Raw genomic sequence first — 20,239 nt, forward strand, 5'->3', positions numbered from 1 at the left:
ATTCTTTGGTAGATTTGGCAAAATGGTGAATAATGTAATGGAGGCGGTTTGTCCCGCACTGTAGGTGGCGCTAACGCACGCAGAGTTAAAACTGCAAACAATGACCTGGAAGAAGAAGAAGATATTAGGAAGAGGCTGGTGAAGTTACGAGTTGATCTGTTGAAGCGTGTTTTTAAAACGAGGTTTCATTCAGTCATGTTGGCCTACATTTCCCCCCTCTACACCTATCGGCTCTCCTCGTTAATTAGGTGAGTATGCTGTAAATTAGACCTGCCATTAGTCTTATTTTTGGTAACATGTTGAATTAGCCCGGTTTGTGAGGTAAACCCAGTTCAGACACGGAGCACGTGGGGTTGGAGAGTCAGCCTGGTCTCCTGTTACATGCTCCTTGCCAAACTCCTATTTAAGATGTGTAATTTTAGGTGAAAGGTAACTTATCGAACAAGATTCAGGACGAGCTAAATATGATTCATGACATATTCTGAAGTAGAAGCAACTAGGTTTTGCATCGGCATAGATTTTATAAGTCGAGCACTCGATTGTTCAGTATGTCGTGTGCTGATGTATCTGTATCCTGTTCTTGTGTATTTCCAGTTAAACTTTTCGTTTGTCTGCCATTGATAAATTTATATAGGTTTCTTGTGATTTGTTTGTGAAGATGAACATGATTGATATCTAAATATGTCTCGTTTTGACAGAGCAACTGAAGAAGAGAGCTACAGGGAAAAGAGCTTGTGGACCTGATACGCATGTATGTATTACAGATCTGCCTTTTAAGTAGTAAATAGCCATCCCAATGATTAGATCAATCACTACCCATCTGACCCATTCCTATGTTTGGGGAAGATTATCGATGAGTTTTAAAATGAGGGTGCTGGCATTGACGCTTGTGTAGAACAGATTTGTGAATGTTGATTTTATTTTAATATCTGTGTTATATTGTTTCAGGGTTGACCTGTTGGAAGCGAGGTGAGGGGTCTTCACTTAACTACATCAACCATAAGCATTTCACTGGTTTCACCTGATTTTTATTCTAAGGTGATCACTGCCTAATAAATACAAACTGTGACACAAAATTAGAGTTGGTGCTTTTTCTCTTTCTGTTTTCTGTTGGGGTATTGGAGAGAAAGTTATTTTTACCTGCTTTTGATTTTTACGTTAATTAACTGACTTTATCAAGGTAAACAAGTACAGAGGATTCTCATTTATAGTTACTTTGACCTTTCCTCACCACCCCATCTACCTGGCAACAGGTGTGGGCTTTACTGTATTTGATGGTAAAACTTGTATGGCTTTTAACTCGTAAGAAGTATTTTATTATATAGCTTACTGTGGTATTGCTAATTGTACTTCATTGAAATATCTTCTTCCACCATTGGTGATGTATGTGATATGTATAATGTCTCACCAATAACAGTTCAGTATTATTGACAAATCCAATGCAATAATTACATATTTAACACTATTACATGTAAAGTTGTAGTAATTACAAGAAACAATAAAAATAAACAATGCCTTTGTAATAGTGCCTACAGATTTTGTTTAATTTTCTACTAAGATGTAGTTTTTATATAATTAAAGACGTTTCAAAAGTAGTTTAAAAGTCGTTTGTTTTTGAGCTAATTAGTTAGCATTATGCTAGCACAGGGCAGGGGTGCGGACGTCCCCCGGAAGCTGTTTTTCTTCTTCGTGGTAGGAGGAGAGTGTTGCTTAGTGCCACGTTGATGGAGACCAGTGGGGACGTGGAAATCTGTCTGGAGTCCTAAACCAGGACCCGGTAGCCTCCTCTTCTCGTGTTTTTACAGCCGGTAACAGTGAGCAGAACCGAAAGGGGAACTTTTCCTTGTACACGGCGTCTTTGTTTGTGTTTTATGTGTGTGTTCATGTGAGAAACGGCGAGAAAGGGAAGGAAAGATTAGAGTAAGTATCTTCACTGTTTTATTTTCTGCAGCTAGCATGCTGCCAAACCGTAAAACTCCTCCCTAGTACCGGGACATGTAGTTCTGTGTCTTTAGTTAGCACGAAGAAAAGTGACAACACGTTTCTGTGTAATTCTTCTGCTATTGTGGTTTTTGTTAGCATTGCTGTGTTGGCTGTCAATCAGCTGTTAGCTTGCTGCTAGCTTCAGCTTTATCAATGTAAAAAGGTGCATCCAGTGTATGTGATGCGTCTGTAACATGTCTTCAATAATTGATTGTTTTTTCTGAAAAGCCCACAGATGCCAGTAAATAGCAGTAAAATGAACTGTGAATTGGTTTAGTAGGTGATATTCGTGGTACTAATGTTTCACATTAATTAACTGTGTTTTCATTCATTCATTCCTGCTGCAGGTCCATGTCCTAGTCATGTTTAAAGATAGACCGGGAGACAGAAAGACTCATATTATCAGGAATATGACAAAAGTACCAAAATAAAAGTCAAGGGACATTTAGTTCATGTGAAATAGACCTGCAGTTAACTATGACTGTGCATCTTAATTTGTTTGAGAAACGTTTAATTTGATGAGTGCTGCAAAACAATTCTGAAAGCCATTGCTCTAAGACAGCACTGCATTGCTGTAGGAATGTGAGAGGCTGTTACTGGTTGGGAAGAGACCCTTCCTGAAAGTGAAATCAGTTATCTTCCATTATGATTCCTTTATTTTGGTATGAAATGATCACTTTGTGCTTTTCTGACATTGTTTTCTCGGTGAACTTTGGTGGGATAGTGACACACACAGGGAATTTCATGCTAAAAAGACTGCAGCTTTGAGAGACACCCTCTTGATCTGACTAATTCAGGGTGAACAGCTTCAGCTTCGACTGGACTTTACTTTTTGTACAGAACGAGGACTCTGGATTTTGTCCCCTATCACTTTAACTGGAATCATATTAGGAAGCTTTTCCCGGCCTATGAATGAACAACAGCAGAAACAGTTCAGTGTTGTTCAAGGCAGACTTGACAAAATGTGAATTCAATATTTAATGCATAAACCTAGTGTAGTTCAAAACTCAGGGTTATAGATTTTTTTATTCACAATGTAGGAAATAAAAATGTGTTTAACCTTACGTGCTTTGTTTTTTATGGCGATTGCCCCAGAAGCCACTCAGAATAAATATATAATTTACTACTCTGGTAATTACTGCATGGTCCCTCAATTGTTTTTCCAGGATGAAACTCAAACAGATCAACCGCACAGCCATCCAGAGCTGGAGTCCTGCACAGCACCACCCCATCTACCTGGCAACAGGTATGGGCATGCAACAGGCACTGACACAGGCCTGCTCTTTACATTGCTGGACACAAGGGTGGGGTCACTTTGGTTTTCTAGTTGTCATTGAAATGTGTGTGGTTTACAGTAATGTCTCAATGTACTCTGACTATGTACTCTGATGTCACTTGTGAGTAAATCCTCATAGCCTTCTCTCTCTTTGCTTGGTCTTTGTCTATTTGATAAAGATGAGCAATTTGCAGGCACATATATATTATATTTGGTCTAGAAACTTCAGAAAACAGAATTCATGTCAAATTAATGTAGTGAGGAAAAGGAAAATGTTCTTACTTTCTCACCCAGTGTTTTGCAATTTAGCTCAAATTTATTGGCAGCTGTTTTAAAAAATATTGGAAAGTAATGGCTGTTGATTCTGTCTGCAGGAACATCAGCCCAGCAGCTGGATGCCTCCTTCAGCACTAATGCCTCCTTGGAGCTTTTCGAACTGGACTTGGCAGAGCCGTCCCTGGACATGAAGTCATGTGGCAGCTTCTCCTCCACTCACAGGTACTAAGGAGCTCCTCACACACACTCATGATGTTGTTGACGTTTTCTTTTTCATGTGGCCGTCTGTGACACAGATGCTTTGCTCTCTACAGATACCACAAGCTCGTTTGGGGTCCCTATGAAATAGATGCCGAAGGTCACCCATCGGGCGTCCTGATCGCAGGAGGTGAGAATGGTGACGTCATCCTGTACGACCCTGCAAAGATCATCTCTGGAGAGAGCGACGTGATCATTGCTGAGAGTGACAAGCACACTGGACCAGTGAGAGCTCTGGATGTCAACCCCTTTCAAGTATGACATAACTCAGTGCTGGTCATTGTGTGCATGTACTCTTCTTAAACCTATGGCTGCAGTGACTCATTTTGTCTGTTCTCCTGTTTTTTTGCAGACAAACCTCGTTGCATCAGGTGGAAATGAGTCAGAAATTTATATCTGGGACATGAATAACTTTAACTCTCCAATGACCCCAGGGCCTAAAACCCAGGTAACCCCCAGTTGACCTTAACTTTCAACTACAGTTTTAAACCTGTGTCGTCAATTTAAATGCACTTAGCATGTAAGTGTGTAGGTTTAGTCGTTTGTTATATGTGTTATAACTTAAATGTTTCTCCTGACATCATAATAATTAAGGGATAACTGTTTTCAGACACTGACATTATTGTATTTTGTGTTGTCAGATTTAGACATAATTGTATCGTCTCAGTGTAGGTGACCCTTTGTAGCTGTAAAGAGTAAAATACTGTAATCAATATAGAAGTTCATTGTTTTGTCTTACAGCCTCTGGAGGACATCGGCTGTGTGTCCTGGAACAGGCAGGTTCAGCACATCCTGGCCTCTGCCAACCCCAGTGGCCGAGCTTCAGTTTGGGACCTTCGCAAGAACGACCTCATTATTAAAGTTAGCGACCACAGCAACAGAGTATGTTGTTCCCTCTGCATCCAGATGAAGTCTTGCACATGCTTTGAATTTTCCAACAATTCTATTGAACTTTAAACAATGGGAACGTATCTGTTTTTAGATGCACTGCTCTGGGCTGGCTTGGAACCCAGAAGTGGCCACTCAGCTGGTCTTGGCCTCGGAGGACGATAGGATGCCGGTCATCCAGATGTGGGACTTACGTTTTGCTACCTCTCCTCTCAAGATTTTAGAGTCACACACACGGTAAAAAGATCTATTGCATTTGGAACCAAACCAGTATAAAGGGCCCAGCTTTTCTTTGCAGTCTCTTAAGGATAAGGCTGGTGATGTTTTATATTTGTCTTAAATCCCAACAATAGCCAGCATGAATGATTTTGTGTGTGTATCAAAGCCTGCTCTATCTTTTCTGTCTTTAGAACAATATAGCATATTGTTTTCCTTATTCTTTAATACCACATGTTTTGTTAAGACATAATTGGACTGTTCTGTATGTGCAGAGGTGTCCTGTCGATCGCCTGGAGCTCGGCTGATCCTGAGCTGCTCCTGAGCTGCGGGAAGGACAGTAGGATTCTGTGCTGGAATCCAAACACCGCAGAGGTAAAAACTGACTCAAAACATCGTCTACACACAGTTTTCTGACACACAGTATGAGCCTACGCTGATGAAGACTTCATGAAGAAATTCTCCTCCTGCTTTTATTCTGAAAATTCTAAGTAAATCCTCTGCTTGAATCTTCAGGTGCTGTACGAGTTGCCCACCAGCAGTCAGTGGTGCTTTGACATCCAGTGGTGTCCCAGGAACCCTGAGGTGCTGTCGGCCGCAAGCTTTGACGGACACATCGACATCTACTCCATAATGGGGGGCAGCAGCCAGGCTCAGAGCCAGAGACAGGCTGACCAGGTGAGAGTGAATCTCCACAGGCAACAAACAGAAGGTGGTTGCATAACTAAAGGTCCATTTCATAGATAACAGCCTGAGAACAAAATATTCTGACTATAAATATGTGGTCAGTTTTTTTTTTTTCATTCCTGCAAATGCTATGAAAACAAGCTGCAGCCTGCACTTGATTGACAGCAAAATAAAATAACACTTTTCTTCTTTAAGAGCCGAACATGAACTTAACTGTACATTTCTGTCACTTGTCTCTGTGTCTCTGCTGCAGATCAGCAATTCATTTGGGAACATGGATCCTTTTGGGACGGGACAGACGTTGCCCCCTCTGCAGCTGCCTCAAACTACCGCTCCTCCTCCAGCGACAGTAAACCCCCTGAAGAAACCACCCAAGTGGATCCGCAGACCTGTCGGAGCCTCGTTCGCTGTGAGTGCTGCTTCTTTCCCTTTTAATGGTCTTAAGAACTGAGTTGGTTTTACCACCAACGCACTTACATGTTTTTGCATTTTGTTCACTCCTAGTTTGGTGGGAAGCTGGTGTCTTTGGAGAACACAAACCTGAACCCTCAGCAGCCCACTTCACATGTTGTACATATCAGCCAGGTTGTTACAGAAACAGCCTTTTTGAAGCGCTCTGATCAGCTGCAGGCCACTCTGAGCGCAGGCAGCTTCGTGGATTTCTGCCAGGAGAAGATCAATGCAGCTGAAAATGAGTTTGAAAAGACTATTTGGTCCTTCCTCAAGGTATGAAACTCAGAAATCACAGCTTCTCTTTTTCACCAAAGTCTAAAAGCAACTTGGAAATGTGCACTTATAAATACTTTCTTCATTCTGTATGTTGTTTGTTGACTATGTTGTGTTTTCAGGCTAATTTTGAAAGCGACGTCCGCAGCAAATACCTGGAGCTTCTAGGGTACAACAAAGAGGAGTTAGCCCTAAAGGTAAAGTGGATTTCCTATTGAATACATGCCGCATATGAAAGCATTTATGTTGTAGCTCAAAATCCATCAGTGTAATAATGTATGAAGTGATAAATGTGTGTGTTTTACTGTCAGATTTCAGCAGCACTAGAGGAAAAACCTGCTGATCCTCTGAAGGTGAGTTTGTTTAGAGCTCTAAATCTCTTTTTGCTGGAATAGTTCACATTATTATATATGTCTGTCCACACTCATGTTAGATGAGAATATTAATACCATATATGCCCATGAAATATGAATGTAGACTGAAAACTAAAACTTTATGCCTGACTTGTTTAATTACCTGCCAGCTGATTAAACTAGGTTTATAATTCAATGATTTAGAAACACATTTATTTTCATTATGTCTTGTAAAATAATAATAAGCCACTGCTGTTTATTGCAACATACAATGGCTACAGCAAGCAATGTGATGTGCAGTCATAGTATTCTGGTGTTATTTGGCCTTTCCAGTGAAAAGGTATTTGAAAAACCTCATGAGTTCCTTACTTACTAGACCTCTTGACTTAGTCTCTCTCACATTTTGCAATAAGGAAGTGTTGCAAGTGTTGGTAAGGAAGAATCATCTCTGGGCAACGAACATAACTTCACTTTTTTAACCTACTTGGAGGAAGCTGAAATGATTTGCACTTACTTTTGTTTGCACACTCTCTGCATGAAAGCAGAGATTGTCTCACAAATGTGACTCTTTCCTGTAGATCTGAACAGTCTTTGTGAACTTCAGTTGTTGTCCACGGCTTCCACCCGAGAATTTAAATCTATATTAAATCCATTTTGAACTTGAGTTTTATTTAAGTTTAATCATTTAAACATTCACTCGTGATCTCTGAGTCTATGTCTTCCCCTGATTTCTCAGGTGGAAGTGCCTGCTCCATCCCCCCTGCAGCCCTCGGCAGACCTCGGCCTCCTGTCGGCCGCTGACACTCCTGAGGCAGCGTTTGACATGATCGCTGCAGCAAACCTTCAGCCAGCGGCAACACTTGAACTGGACCCACAGACTGAAGACCCGGCAGCTGCAGATCCAGAAGATGCTCTTACCGATGAAGCAGAGGCAAACATGGACCAGGTTCTCCCAGAGGAAGAAGAGGAGATCCCACTGGAAGAGGTACACCTTAACCCATACCCCACCCATAGAACTATTGGATCAATCTTAACATATTCACACATGAAACTGTGATTGTGAAAATCTGATTAGCATCTTTACATGTTAGCAGGCTACATGTACACACACATACACCCTGACCGAGCTGAACCGTGGCTGCAGCACATGGGGCAAGATGAGTAGACATGAAGCATCAATAGGATCTTTCTCTGGTGTTTCAGGAAACGGCAGCACCGGTGGAGGATGAGACCTCCTCTCCACCTGAGGAGCTCATTGGTGTCCCAGCTCCAGCTCCAACTCCTGCAAGAGGAGTCAGTCTCAGCATCAGTCAAGGTAACAACTTCTTCAGCGTTAAATGAGCCCATGACCCCAGGTTTTGGTTTAATATCTGGCTCTGCAGTTTGTTTAGTGTAAAATATTTACACTTTTTGTTTTCCTGCAAGATGTGGACGGGCTGATCACACAGGCTCTGCTGACCGGAGACTTTGAGGGAGCTGTGGAGCTCTGTCTCCATGACAACCGGATGGCGGACAGCATCATCCTGGCCATCGCCGGGGGGGCCGAACTGTTAGAGAAAACCCAGAAGAAGTATTTTATGAAAACACACAGCAAGATAACCAAGGTTGGTAACAACCAGGAGAATTGTTAGAGCTTTTAGGAATTGAGAGTCTGTTTATTAATAACACAGATGTGTTTGTGTCCTGCAGCTGATCAGTGCAGTGGTGATGAAAGACTGGCAGGATATCCTGAAGACTTGTGACCTGCAGAACTGGAAGGAGGCTCTGGCTGCTGTCATGACCTACGCTCAGCCTGAGGAGTTTTCTCCCCTCTGTGGTTGGTTTGCATGGATATTGTTGTTTGATATCTTGGGTTCGTTGCCTCAGCTATGAATTTATTCTCTCTAACTGATCTTCTGTTTATTAGACCTTCTCGGGGACAGACTGGAAGCAGCAGAAGATGCTCAACTACAGTCGCAGGCCTGTCTCTGTTACATCTGTGCTGGCAATGTGGAGAAGCTGGTGTCTTGTTGGACCAAAGCACAAGATGGATGCTGTCCTCTGTCTCTCCAGGTATGATAAGAAAGTGACTCCAGCTCTGAATTTGTCATAACAGATTTTTTTTTTTTTTTTGGGCAACTTGGAGTCACATTTGCATCCACCTGATGACTCTTTAAGTTCAGTGTTCCCTCAGTTTGAGCTCTGGGTTTGGTCTCCACCACCCCCTGAGGGAAATCTCTGGCTCTTTAGCGGCTAAATGTGTGGAAAAACAACAGTGTTAATGTTTGTTGGTTGTTTATTTTCAGCCTTGCTAACATGTCGTTTCCATCCCTTAGGACCTGGTGGAGAAGGTGGTGGTGCTGCGACGTGCAGTGGAGCAGACCCAGCGCTCTGGTCCCACCGCTGTTGGCATCTTGCTGGCTGAGAAGATGAGTCATTATGCCAACCTGCTGGCCTCCCAGGGCAGTCTGTCCACTGCCATCAACTATCTGCCTGATAACACCAACCAGGTTTGTAACACAGCTACAGCCTGGTTCACCAGCTGTGTGTAGTTTAAAACATAGCTTAGCTAGCACGTGGTGGGGACATTACGCTGTAACTTCATAAAAACAGGTATTTATAGCGTGGTTAAGTTATTTATAGGTGTAAATTGGGATTACCCAACCTAACATGTCGTTCCTCTGTCCAGGTTTCCGTGCAGCAGCTTCGCGATCGTCTCAGTCGGGCTCTGGGGCAGCAGCAGGCGGCGGCTCCTGCAGCTCCAGCACAAACACAGAGAGCTCAGGCTCAGCTGCCTGCCCGTCAGCACGGCTCTGTCCTTCCCCAACATCCGTTCGCCCCGGTCCAGCCTGCCATGGTGCCTCAGCCCACTGCAGCAGCAGCTCCTCCATTCATGCCTGCATCTGCCTCAGCCCCAGCACAGCGACAGTATTACCAGCCAGTACGTTCCTCTGACCTCTCGTCTCCCATCGTAGCATGTAACAGTGTAAACACAAGGATCCAGTGTCTATTTTTTTCTTTACCTGGAGCTTAAAACTGTGTGTTTTTCCTCAGATTTATAAAACTCCACAAACTCCTGGTTATTTTTTATGAATCTCAGTCATGGTGAAAGTGGGTACATGTACACAAACCGAATTTCCACTACCACAGTTAGATTAGCAGGCAGAGACTGGCCCTTAAACATTTGTTTTTGCTATTAGAAATCTGGATTTGCGCAGATTTGGAGTTTATGAAACATGAGGGCAGACTGGTCTTCTTCCTTTTCTTCCTCTAAAACATCTCCACACTATTTAACCACATGGTGAAGTGCTCATTGCAGTTTGTAGTCATTTCATTGACTGGATTTCCATTCTGGCTATGGTTTGTTGTATGGGGGTTGATGCCAATGCTACATGGGAGCAAAATACTCATTCTTTCTGTGGGAACTTCTTTTTCGGGGAATTGTGTTCTTGTTATTTAAGTCTGCTCTCATGTCCGTTGGACCAGTGTGTGTGTGCATTGTGGTGCACCACCATGATGTGGCCATCATTAGTATGTGCCATGTGTCTCTGTGTACTCCAGGTGAGGGCTGCCTCCACTGTCACCTCCTGGAGTAACCAAACTCCCACAGCCCTCCCCAATGTCCCTCCTCCTCTTCAAGTAGGCAGCACCGCAGACCAGCAGGTACATCCACTGATCGCCCATTGACCTCCATTCACGCTTTTTGCTGTTGTTCACTTAAAAACTAATAAATGCAAATTGCTAAACTGTTTTCACCGATTGAACCGGTGCCTGACACCTGCTGCTTCCCATGAATACCCATCACTGCCCACGTCCTGTTGTTTCTTCTGTCTCCTGTGATGCATTCAATGTCACCGAGTCTCTTTTTTCTTCTTCTGCTCCCTGATTATTAATGTTTTATTGCATCACTACCACACTAGACAGGTATGCTGTTCCTATCTAGAAAATGCGACTGAACTGCAGCAGTCACATGACGTTTTCCTTCAGCTTCCACAGGACTACTCTGCCCTCTGTTAGCAGCACCATGCTTTGCACTTGTTATATTCTGTTGTAGATGACAGACCAATGCCACTGGACAGTTCTCTGTCTTGCAGTAAGGTTTGTTTTATTTTGTGTGTGTGTGTTTTTGTAGGTGGAGCCTTCAAACCCCATGTATGGGATATTGACCCCCAGCACGGCTGCTGCACCTTCAGCCACCTCCACTCCAGCTTACATGTACTCACATCAGTACCAGCGTAAGTGTGTTATAGCAGCTCCATCACCCTAAAATCACAATTAATTATAGAATTACAGACACAGTCACATTTCTCTATTTCTATCTCTTTAAGTGTGATAGAGACAAACTGGGTCCAGTTTTTTTTAATCCTGTGTCGATGTGCTGGGATAGACGTCCGTTCCTGTAGAGCTTTAACAGTCGATACTCTGACAACAGTACATTTTCTCAGTGCATCTGAATTCACATAGGACAAGTGGGAAACACTGGCAAGTCAAACATTACCAAAGGTGATGTTTGACTGTAATATCTGACCTGTGCTGTTCTACTCTCTTACTCACTAACAGATAAGAGTCTGTTCTAAATAACTTTTCTGTCTCTGTGCCTGTTGAGTGTATTTTTTTTGTAGCCTACGAGTTAAACACGAAGCACTTGAGCATGCACTGTGTCATATCTGTGTTTATCTGCATGATTCAGTCTCTCACTAACAGCTGTTGTTTCCTGTGTGACTCCCAGCCTACCCCCAGGTCAACCAGTACCCATCTGGAGCTGGGGGGGTGCCTATCTATCAGCCTCTCCAGTACTTCTCCAGTGCTGCTCCTCCTCCCCCTGCAGAGCCCTCCTCCCCTCCTCACCCCCCTGGCTTTCTCTCTCAGTACACACAGCCCATTCCCTCTCAGCTGGTCTATCCTGGACAGCCTCATGCCAACCAGTGCCTGCCCTCTCATCCCTCCCATAGTCCTTTCTATCCGACATCCTCCTCCTCCTTTTCTGCTCCTCCGTCCTCCGGAGTGTCTTTTCAGCATGGCGGGCCGGGATCTCCTGTGTCGTACATGCCTCTTCTTCCACTGAGCGGCATCTCAGGTACACAGCTTGGCCATGGCCCGATCAGAGAACAGGTCTGCATGGCTCTGATCTGCGCTGACGTCCTTCTAACAAACTGTGGTTCCAATTTCCACTGTTAAACTACTAGCCCAGGACTTTAATAACAATCTATTTATTGATGTTATTACTATGAAGCTGCAGCTATTCCTTCAATACAGGGGTGTTTTTACATGATGCTCAGTTCAGGAAAGAAAGACAGAATTATTTCATACCAGCAGGATTTTTAGTGTTAAACAGCAACTAACGCTAATTATTTCATTAGCAGTAAATTTCTTGATCATTGTTTCTGATCAGGTATTAGACGTATAGTCTGTAAAAAATGAGAGATCTTCTCAGTATCCAAACAGACTGGTAGTGTGAGAGTGAGTGAATGATCAGGGTTTGTTTTTTCTGCAGGGCCTCAGAACGGTTGGAACGACCCTCCGGCCCTGAGCAGGGCACCAAAGAAGAAGGTGAGTCTGCTGACAGGACTAATGTAACTTAAAGTCAACCCACACTGTATGAATTCAGGCCCTTAATAGCCTCTTGTTATTTACCACTGGCTAATTTTAGAAATGGGTCAAATTTGAAAAGGTTAAGTGATGCAGTAATTAAAATAATTGCAGTTTTAGTAAATCTCTCTGAGAAAATGTCACATAATATGTTAATCTGCATCCCAGCTGCAGACACAAGGATGTTTTCTGTTTTAAGTGGAAATATATTTGTAATTTTTTAGCAGGTACCAGGGAACTACGCCCCTCCTGCCCCCATCACTGCTCCCATCATGAATCCACTGGGCTCTGACCCTCAGGTCCAGCTCACATCCTCTGGGGTTCCTCAGGGCATGGTCCAGGGCCCACATGGTGCCCAGGTCCCTTACTCAGGCATACACCAGCAGCAGCAATTTTCTCCTCCACCCATGAACCCTGTGATGCCCAAGACCAGTATGGAAGGTGCACCGGGAGCACCCACTGGAGATGTCGTACAGGTACAGGGTGTCACACAACGTAAAGACAGCAAATGAAAAAAATTCTGCAGTTTCTTGCACAAAAAAATGTTTGTTTTTAATCCTAGTGATAGTTTAGATCCATGGTTGGTTGCATACTTTAATTTTGATGAGGGTGTGTTCACCTGACTCTGCATCGTCTTTGTTCCATCATACAATCATTGTAAAATCTCTCCAGCTGCAAACTACAAGCAAAACATCATGGTTTTTGAAAATGCTAGCATCCATCTGAAAAGTTCCTGAACCTTCAGAGAGTACTGCCCAGGTCTTAAATGAGACTTTGGTTTCTGTGGCAGAAACTGAGAAATAACTTACAGGGTTTGATGTTATTGCACACAGTTTGTAGGTGTCATTAGAGTCCTGGTTTGTTTACATTAGGTCTCTATATTTAGCATTTACAAGCAGGATATGAAATAAATATAGTGAAGAAGGTAATGTAGTTTATTAATGTTTATTGATGACTCCTGTGGGTCTGATAGGTGGAGGCTGCTGTGCAATAATATTGTCTTCATATGTGTATGTGAGGTGTCAGTGTGACAACCTGAGAGACTTTTTCACTAGTTTGTTTGTTTCAGCCTCTGCAGTCCATCCCTGCTGAGAAGATCACAAAGAAGCCGATCCCTGATGAGCACCTGGTCCTGAAGACCACATTCGAAGGGCTCATCCAGAAGTGCTTGGCTGTGGCCACTGACCCTGTGAGTTTATCTGAGACGGAAAAGAATTAAACGCATCTCTAGTGAAGAAAGTGAATTATGATGTGATCATGTTAACATATTCTGCCATGCTCTTTCACAGCAAACTAAGAGGAAACTTGATGATGCCTTCAAGCGTCTGGAAGCGCTCTATGACAAACTCCGAGAGCAGACGGTGAGTGTGGCAAAAATTAGCTAAATACCAAGATGTTTGATTTGATTTGAACACAAGCCCAGTTGACAGAAAGCTTAGACACTGATACGTGTCCTTGACAGCATGGATGGGAAGGAATAAACACACAAAGTCCTAAGTGTAGATTTAAAAGCAGAAATTTACTGCACCCTGGAATCGTTCTAGCAAACAGATTCTTTCTTAGGCAGCGTGTACGAGTGACTGGAGAGAACTTGTCACATTCATCAATTGTTTATTTAGCACAAGTGAAACCTGGAGTGGCTCAGACCTTTCATACGAGTCATGTACACAGGGTCTGTGTTTCTTTGCTTCTTTGAGTTTACCTGTTGTAGAGAAGGTTTCTGCATGGTGCTCTGACCTGCTGACGCTTTCTGCTGTTCTTCTCTGCAGCTTTCTCCTGCCATTGTAGGAGGACTGCATAACATAGCCAGGACCATAGAGTCCCGATCCTACACGGAGGGCCTCAACATCCACACCCACATAGTCAGTAACAGCAACTTCAGCGAGACGTCAGCATTCATGCCCGTGCTCAAGGTGGTGCTGACACAGGCCAACAAACTCGGGGTCTGATCGGACAGAAGAAATCCCGTCCTCTGAGTCTGCTGGAGAGTGACCGTTCAGGAGTCGAGCTGAGTGTCAGCGTTAAAAATTGCTGTTTGCTTGTTTCACAGGGAGCTTTATTTGACTCACAAATGATGAAGAATTCTCAGATATATGACAATACTGTTCAATTCTTCTTTGTGCCATTCATGTTTTCCGACATAACTCCAAGACAAGCCACGAATCCAGTCGCACTTAGTGGTGAAAGTAAAATCTGAGCCCTGTGAAAGCAAATGCACAGACAAACAAAGGGCTGCAGACTAATGCATGAAAGTACCACCTTTACTCAACGAGCTACACTGAACATAAACATGTTTTTGGTTCATCCTCATAGTCATATGGATTCATGTGTAATATTTAAGTGAATATGCAGCAGTCATGTTGTGGTATAAATAAAGTTAAACCTCCACCCTGATGCAATACAAGGAATTCACATTATCTAAATATTGCAAATTTAAAAAATGGTACAAATTAATTTATGGACCATACTGGATCAAAAGAAGGGACAGGAAAAATAGGAAACATGAGATTAAGAAACTAAAAGATTTTGGAGTTCTTGTTTTGAGATGATCAAAATAAATTTAGTCGATTTAAAGAAAAGCATTTTTAATGCAATTGGTATTAATACAGCTGCTACTGCAGTGCTGCATGCTTTTGACTCACAATCATACCCACTCAATGAAATGTTAGCTTGTTCACCATGTTTGTGCACTACAGTTTATAATCTGTGCATATGTAGAATTGTCTTTAAAAAGTGCAAAATCGTGCTTTTATTTTTACATATAAATGCATCACTGCCTGCGTGTATGTTGCAGTAGACCTGCAAATTAGACAGATGAGTGTTCTACCATCATTCAACAGGAGAAACTACAGATCACTTTTAAAAAAGGACTTTTATTGACTTTAATCCATTAATGCATCGCACATTAAAGCTAAATTCGTGCTTAGAATACCTTTTTTTATTTTTATTTTTAAATACACCTGTTATGACATTTCTTAATACTCCCTCTGCTTTTCTGGCTTACTTTCACCACTGGTGTCACTACATACAGCACAATGGACCACATGTCTGTATGTCTGTCAGTCAAAGCAATTTATCTATTGAGGACGTGGAATCCTGCTTTGTTTTTATTGTTATTTGTTTCTCAGTGTAATCATGAGGCTCAGCAAAGTGCAATGGACTTAAAAGACCTGTATTATGAAATTTTAAACCATGCATGCTTAAACACAACGCGTTCATCTTTAATGGCATTGGATGTAATCAGCAGCTGATTAGTCAGACCTCAGATGGAGAGTGGAAGGAGACTTGTGCTTGATTTTCATTCTGGCTACGATGAGGGCTGGAGTCTGAGTGGTCAACCTCAGTTTTATGTTGTTAATAAAAAGAAAACAAGTCTTTGTTTTAGGTTGACTACCCGCAACATTTTCAATAAATAGTATTTATTTACAATATGATGTCACATTATTTGGATTTTAATCTCTGAAATAAAAGTATATTTCTCTCCAGGTACGGCTGCTCTGCAAGACCCAGGACATGTCGAAGTTAAAATAACAGAACATGATGGTTTTATTTTGAATGTCAAACTTGTTTCCCTGCTAAAACTAATGCAGTCTAACCCAGCAGCTCAGTTTGGAGGCTGCAGTTTGTGCTGTGGTTGCATTTTAATGCCGTTATTTAGCCTCATTAATATAAAACTGTCAGTGTCTGCATTAGTTTGAGCTTGATGTTGCTGCTGATTTCAGATCCAGTTTTAACAGAGTGACTGTATGTTCACTCATCTGAATCTTGTTCTAGATGCTGCCAGGAATGAAAGTGAAAGTGTATATTTTCATATAGTTGTCTTTTTAAACATTACTGACTCTTAACTCAAAGTCCAGTCATTAGTTCTGCAGGTATGTGGCCACAAACCGAAGGGTTGGACATGTAAACGTTTTGACCTGATGGTGGCACCAGGAGATCATGGACATCATGCACAGAAATACATCAAGAGGGCACCGTGAGTTATTAAAGCTTTTATTTTATAAAACTACAGTAGTATGTTGTCACTGCTGTAGTCGTCTTTGTTTACGACCCGTTTAGGGCCGAAAACTAAACAGCACCTTTCATGGAAGAAAGGCTGTTTATTCAGAACCAGGCCAGGATGGAAGTCACACTTCTACTTCTAAATAATCAGGGATTAATCAAACTCTGTGTGCTAAAATTATATGATCTGACCCTGGAAGCTTTGGGGCCCCCAGGGATTCAGGGCCTGGTTGGTGATCCAGTCTTGAACCCACTTCATTGTGACCTCTCACCACCTCAAACCATCACACAGAGCAAATAAGAGTTAAAAAATAACAGACAATAAAATCTACATGTTTTCAAAGTGTCATCTGCCATCCACCGTCATATGTATTTATTTATACACACCTGCGTGCTTTTAATTTGAAGGACATGACAACGGATGTGACGTACGTTCCGGGACGATTTCCTGGTGCATGAAACCAAAACACCGACTTCCCTCTTTCGAAATGGAAGTAAGAGTGTGAATGAAAAGCGATATCAAAGGACTGAAACACGGAGCTCGGGGCCGGTGAGAGACTCACGGGGCGCACAGGTACGATGGGGGGGGGGGGTCCAGAAAACGGTTTTAGTGAAGACTCAGACTAGTTTTACCCCGAGCTGAGGGAAAGGTTTCTGAGACAGATCATTCAAACTCAGAGTCACCGGCAGGTTTTCTTTAATAAAGTCCGAGTTTCTGTGTCCCCCTTCAATCGGGTCTGCAGAACCTGCCAGGCCGGTTCTTGTTTTTCCTCATTCATCTCAGTCGTTTTTTCAGTTTGCAGATGGAAATCCTGATTAGGGTGTGGCCAATCACTTATCCTTACTGATCATTGTTGTAATGATCAATCAGGACCAGGTCCAGACCTGTCACTTTCATATAATCCGATATTAGAGACACAAGGGTTTAAGATCTAATTTCTCATGTGGAGAATAAATTAATAAATGGTCAAAAAATAAACATTTAAAAAGGTTTGTAATGAAACATGTTAAAACTGTATTGTTTCATTTCTTTAATGTGTCTTAAAGCTAATGATGTTATATTAATGGGTTTTTACTGTAGTCCAGGGGTCACCAGGTTTTCCAACTGCCCTTCTTGGTTCTGATTGGACCGACCACACCTGATCCAGGTAATCCTCAGTGGGTTGGTGAAACCTGTTTCGAATCCTGTTTCTATCATTTCACTCAGCCAGCTGCTTTCAGCCCATTGAATTGAACCTAAATGAATATAAAACATTAACATTACTATTTTTAATTTGTCAGACCAGTGAAAAATTACATTTTTATCTAGATTGTTAAATTTTTTCTATCCATGAAATGTCAGAAAACTGAAAGTTTGTTTTGTTTACAACAAACAAACCAAGAGAAATGTCCTGTTTTCTACCCTCAGTGTTTATGTGGTGTCCTGCTGTTACTGACCTCATTTAAAACTGCAAACACACGGAGGCCACTTTAATAATAAACTGTGACCAATGTCTTTAGTTCAGGTTAATAAATAATTTGTTAATGCTGTATAGAGCTCATATCCAGTGGAGCACTCAGGGGACCTACTGGGAACAGACCCAGGCTATTAGGGAGTGGCCCGAGTTACAAAATCATGCAGAACCAGCCCCGAGAAACAAAAGACCCAAAGCTGCAGAATGGCCTTAAAGAGACGAAAAAACAACCACAACAAATGAGAAATACCACAAAACGTAACGACAAACATTTGGCCACAGTTTGCATTAGGTCAACATTAACTAATACTAAACCATTAGTAACTAAGTGAACTAAAGCCTGAATGTTTTGACCAGAAATGTTTTAAGAAACTATTGTCCATTACAACTGGGTACAGTACTAACACAGGTTCTTCTTCTGTGGTGTCACAGGAGACAAGATGAGAAATTACAGCCTGTGGGCTTTTCTGCCTCCCATCTACTCGCTGAGCACAGCTGCCGGCCTGTGGGTGGTGTAAGTTCTCTCAGTATTTGGTTTTCTCTGTTGGTCCTTCATTTTCCTGCTGCACAGCAAAGTGAAGCTACAGGAACTTTGAATAAAAGATTGTAAAGAAGTCGCACCGGTTTGACCGGAGTGACTATAGAGACACTACAAAGAGACATAAAGCTTCTTTATTATGTTCACTCATGTATTTTGATGCATTTAACAGATATATTGTGGCTGTCACAAATGAGAAGATAACACCCCTGGGATCAAAATACAGGTAAAACAACAAAAAAATCCATGTTTTATACAGAAAATAACCATTTCTAGATTATTATTATGATATTTTTTATTTGTGTTCAGGGGAAGAAATGGATCCTTGTATCCTCCATATATCAGGTATATAACTGATTATTTCCTTTTATCAATAAAACCATAACTTTTTTTTATTTCATAACAAACACACAGTTCTCACCCTTTCTCCTCTCAGTATTGCCGGAAACAATCCACCAGCCAGTTGCATCTTCAGCGAGGTCATGAACCTGGCAGCGTTTGTGGGTACAAGCCTGACGTCAACACAAACACATGCAAATGCTCAACAAACCACAGTAAAAAGAACTTACAAATACACAGTAGGCAGGTGTTTTGTTGCCATCAAACACACGATGTGTGTTCTACAGATCCAGCTGTTCATTTTGTTGTTTTTCTGTTTCAGGGATGATGATCGCCGTGCTCAGATACCTTCAGCTCAAACACAGGATACACAAACCGTGGCTCAATGTTGTGAGTCTGGTGGTTTTCTCTGTCAGCTGCTTTGGAATGACACTTATTGGAAACTTCCAGGTAACACACACACATACTGTACATTTGTGTATAGTTTTTATGCCAGTTTATAAACTCTGCTCCAAGTGCATGAGGACCACATCCTTATTAGTTTTTGTTTTAGCTGTTTGCAGAGGAGATGATCCACAACCTGGGCACCAACCTGACGTTTGGACTGGGGACAGGGTTCTGCTGGCTGCAGTCCTACATCACCCTGAAGGTTGACCTGAAAAATGAGGGCAAGAAGGCAGGGATCCTTCGCTTCGTGTTGTCAGGATGCATCACTGTCTGCATGGTGCCCTGTATCCTTCCACTCAGCATCAGGGAGCAGTGAACATGTTTTAAAGGCACTGACAGTTTGTCTGTTATTAATCTAAACAATTAAAGGCTCTAACTAAACCTGAAAAAGGTTCTTTAAACAAAGGTTTGAATAATTATGAACCTTTCCTTTAAAACTGATGCGGCTCACGGGTTGCCATGTTCTCTTTTCATGTGCTGTAATCCTTCATTTTCATATTTGAACCTTAACTCACCCGGTGCAGACTTCTCATTGATGTCTCAGGGCCTCCACATGCACGCAGCCCGATGCCAGTGGGCGCTGGTCATGTTCTTGCTCCTCTACCTCAGCACTTTTGCCATCGAGTTTCGTCACTTCAGCTTCGACATAGTGTGCAGAGACCTGTCCCCAACGCGCCAGCCTGTCAGAAGTACCGAGTGAAGCGTGCAGGTCTGAGCCGGACCGTCTGTAGACGGTAACGCCTCAAGTCCAACTGAACCAGACATATTTACTCCATCTGAACACTCTGGTTCTTATACCAGTCACTTGCACTAGTTTCACCAATGGTGACACATTATCACCACTTCATGTATCCATGTTTGAGTATTACATATTTAAGTACTACACCAAAGTTCTGCTCAGTCAGTCTGTTTTCTTTATTTACAAGGAGTTTGGGATTTGGGCATTAAATGTATTTTTATTCATCAAAATTTAAATTATTGTAAATTTTTAATTGTATGTTTTTAATGTTTTAGTTTTGGGGCATCTGCATGAATCTAAGAAAGTTATATGCAATGTTTAAAATGTTAATTTGCACAGCATCCAATCAGTATGAATAAAAACAGCAATGTTACAGTGAGAACTGTCAGCAGGTACAGCTGTGGATTATTAATAGAAACCAAAACGTAGCAGCTATTTTACACAGTTTGGAAAGGAATCGTTTGACATGTTGGCAAATAAGCTTCTTCA

General features: G+C 42.1%; 2 protein-coding genes across 9 annotated transcripts; both read left to right on the forward strand.

The window, feature by feature from the left end:
* Positions 1-118: 118 nt before the first annotated feature.
* Positions 119-15,660, forward strand: sec31a (SEC31 homolog A, COPII coat complex component). 7 transcript variants are annotated; one of them, XM_026297232.1, is made up of 30 exons: positions 119-248; positions 699-751; positions 949-969; positions 3,150-3,229; positions 3,634-3,757; positions 3,850-4,048; positions 4,146-4,241; positions 4,535-4,675; positions 4,776-4,918; positions 5,173-5,272; positions 5,414-5,575; positions 5,838-5,993; positions 6,089-6,310; positions 6,433-6,507; positions 6,622-6,663; positions 7,400-7,648; positions 7,867-7,978; positions 8,089-8,267; positions 8,353-8,479; positions 8,570-8,715; positions 8,979-9,152; positions 9,332-9,583; positions 10,204-10,305; positions 10,775-10,877; positions 11,372-11,719; positions 12,137-12,192; positions 12,456-12,707; positions 13,301-13,420; positions 13,521-13,592; positions 14,001-15,660. In XM_026297232.1, coding segments are annotated over exons 2-30 (4,035 nt in total). In that variant the 5' UTR covers positions 119-248; positions 699-749; the 3' UTR covers positions 14,181-15,660. The 7 variants fall into 7 exon arrangements, with proteins under 7 accessions (XP_026153017.1, XP_026153019.1, XP_026153022.1 ...); XM_026297234.1 differs by having other exon boundaries at positions 12,459-12,707; XM_026297237.1 differs by lacking the exon at positions 11,372-11,719.
* A 375-nt stretch (positions 15,661-16,035) lies between these two features.
* tmem150c (transmembrane protein 150C) lies at positions 16,036-20,138 on the forward strand. 2 transcript variants are annotated; one of them, XM_026297253.2, is made up of 10 exons: positions 16,036-16,207; positions 16,642-16,807; positions 17,315-17,381; positions 18,120-18,201; positions 18,398-18,451; positions 18,535-18,570; positions 18,662-18,729; positions 18,887-19,014; positions 19,118-19,295; positions 19,536-20,138. In XM_026297253.2, exons 4-10 carry the CDS (start codon positions 18,128-18,130, stop codon positions 19,709-19,711), a joined length of 714 nt encoding a protein of 237 aa, XP_026153038.1. In that variant the 5' UTR covers positions 16,036-16,207; positions 16,642-16,807; positions 17,315-17,381; positions 18,120-18,127; the 3' UTR covers positions 19,712-20,138. The 2 variants fall into 2 exon arrangements, with proteins under 2 accessions (XP_026153038.1, XP_026153039.1); XM_026297254.2 differs by having other exon boundaries at positions 17,320-17,381.
* The last annotated feature ends 101 nt before the right edge of the window (positions 20,139-20,239 follow it).

The sequence above is a fragment of the Mastacembelus armatus genome, chromosome 12, assembly GCF_900324485.2.
Source record: "Mastacembelus armatus chromosome 12, fMasArm1.2, whole genome shotgun sequence".
NCBI lineage: Eukaryota > Metazoa > Chordata > Actinopteri > Synbranchiformes > Mastacembelidae > Mastacembelus > Mastacembelus armatus.

Excerpts from the sequence above, each read along its gene's own strand:
- sec31a (XM_026297232.1), top strand. Across the intron at positions 7,649-7,866 it reads AGGAGATCCCACTGGAAGAG|GAAACGGCAGCACCGGTGGA; the intron begins GTACACCTTAAC and ends CTGGTGTTTCAG. Across the intron at positions 12,193-12,455 it reads GCAGGGCACCAAAGAAGAAG|CAGGTACCAGGGAACTACGC; the intron begins GTGAGTCTGCTG and ends GTAATTTTTTAG.
- tmem150c (XM_026297253.2), top strand. The coding sequence starts at position 18,128 with ATGAGAAATTACAGCCTGTGGGCTTTTCTGCCTCCCATCTACTCGCTG. Across the intron at positions 18,202-18,397 it reads GCTGCCGGCCTGTGGGTGGT|ATATATTGTGGCTGTCACAA; the intron begins GTAAGTTCTCTC and ends TGCATTTAACAG. Across the intron at positions 18,571-18,661 it reads TTGTATCCTCCATATATCAG|TATTGCCGGAAACAATCCAC; the intron begins GTATATAACTGA and ends TTCTCCTCTCAG.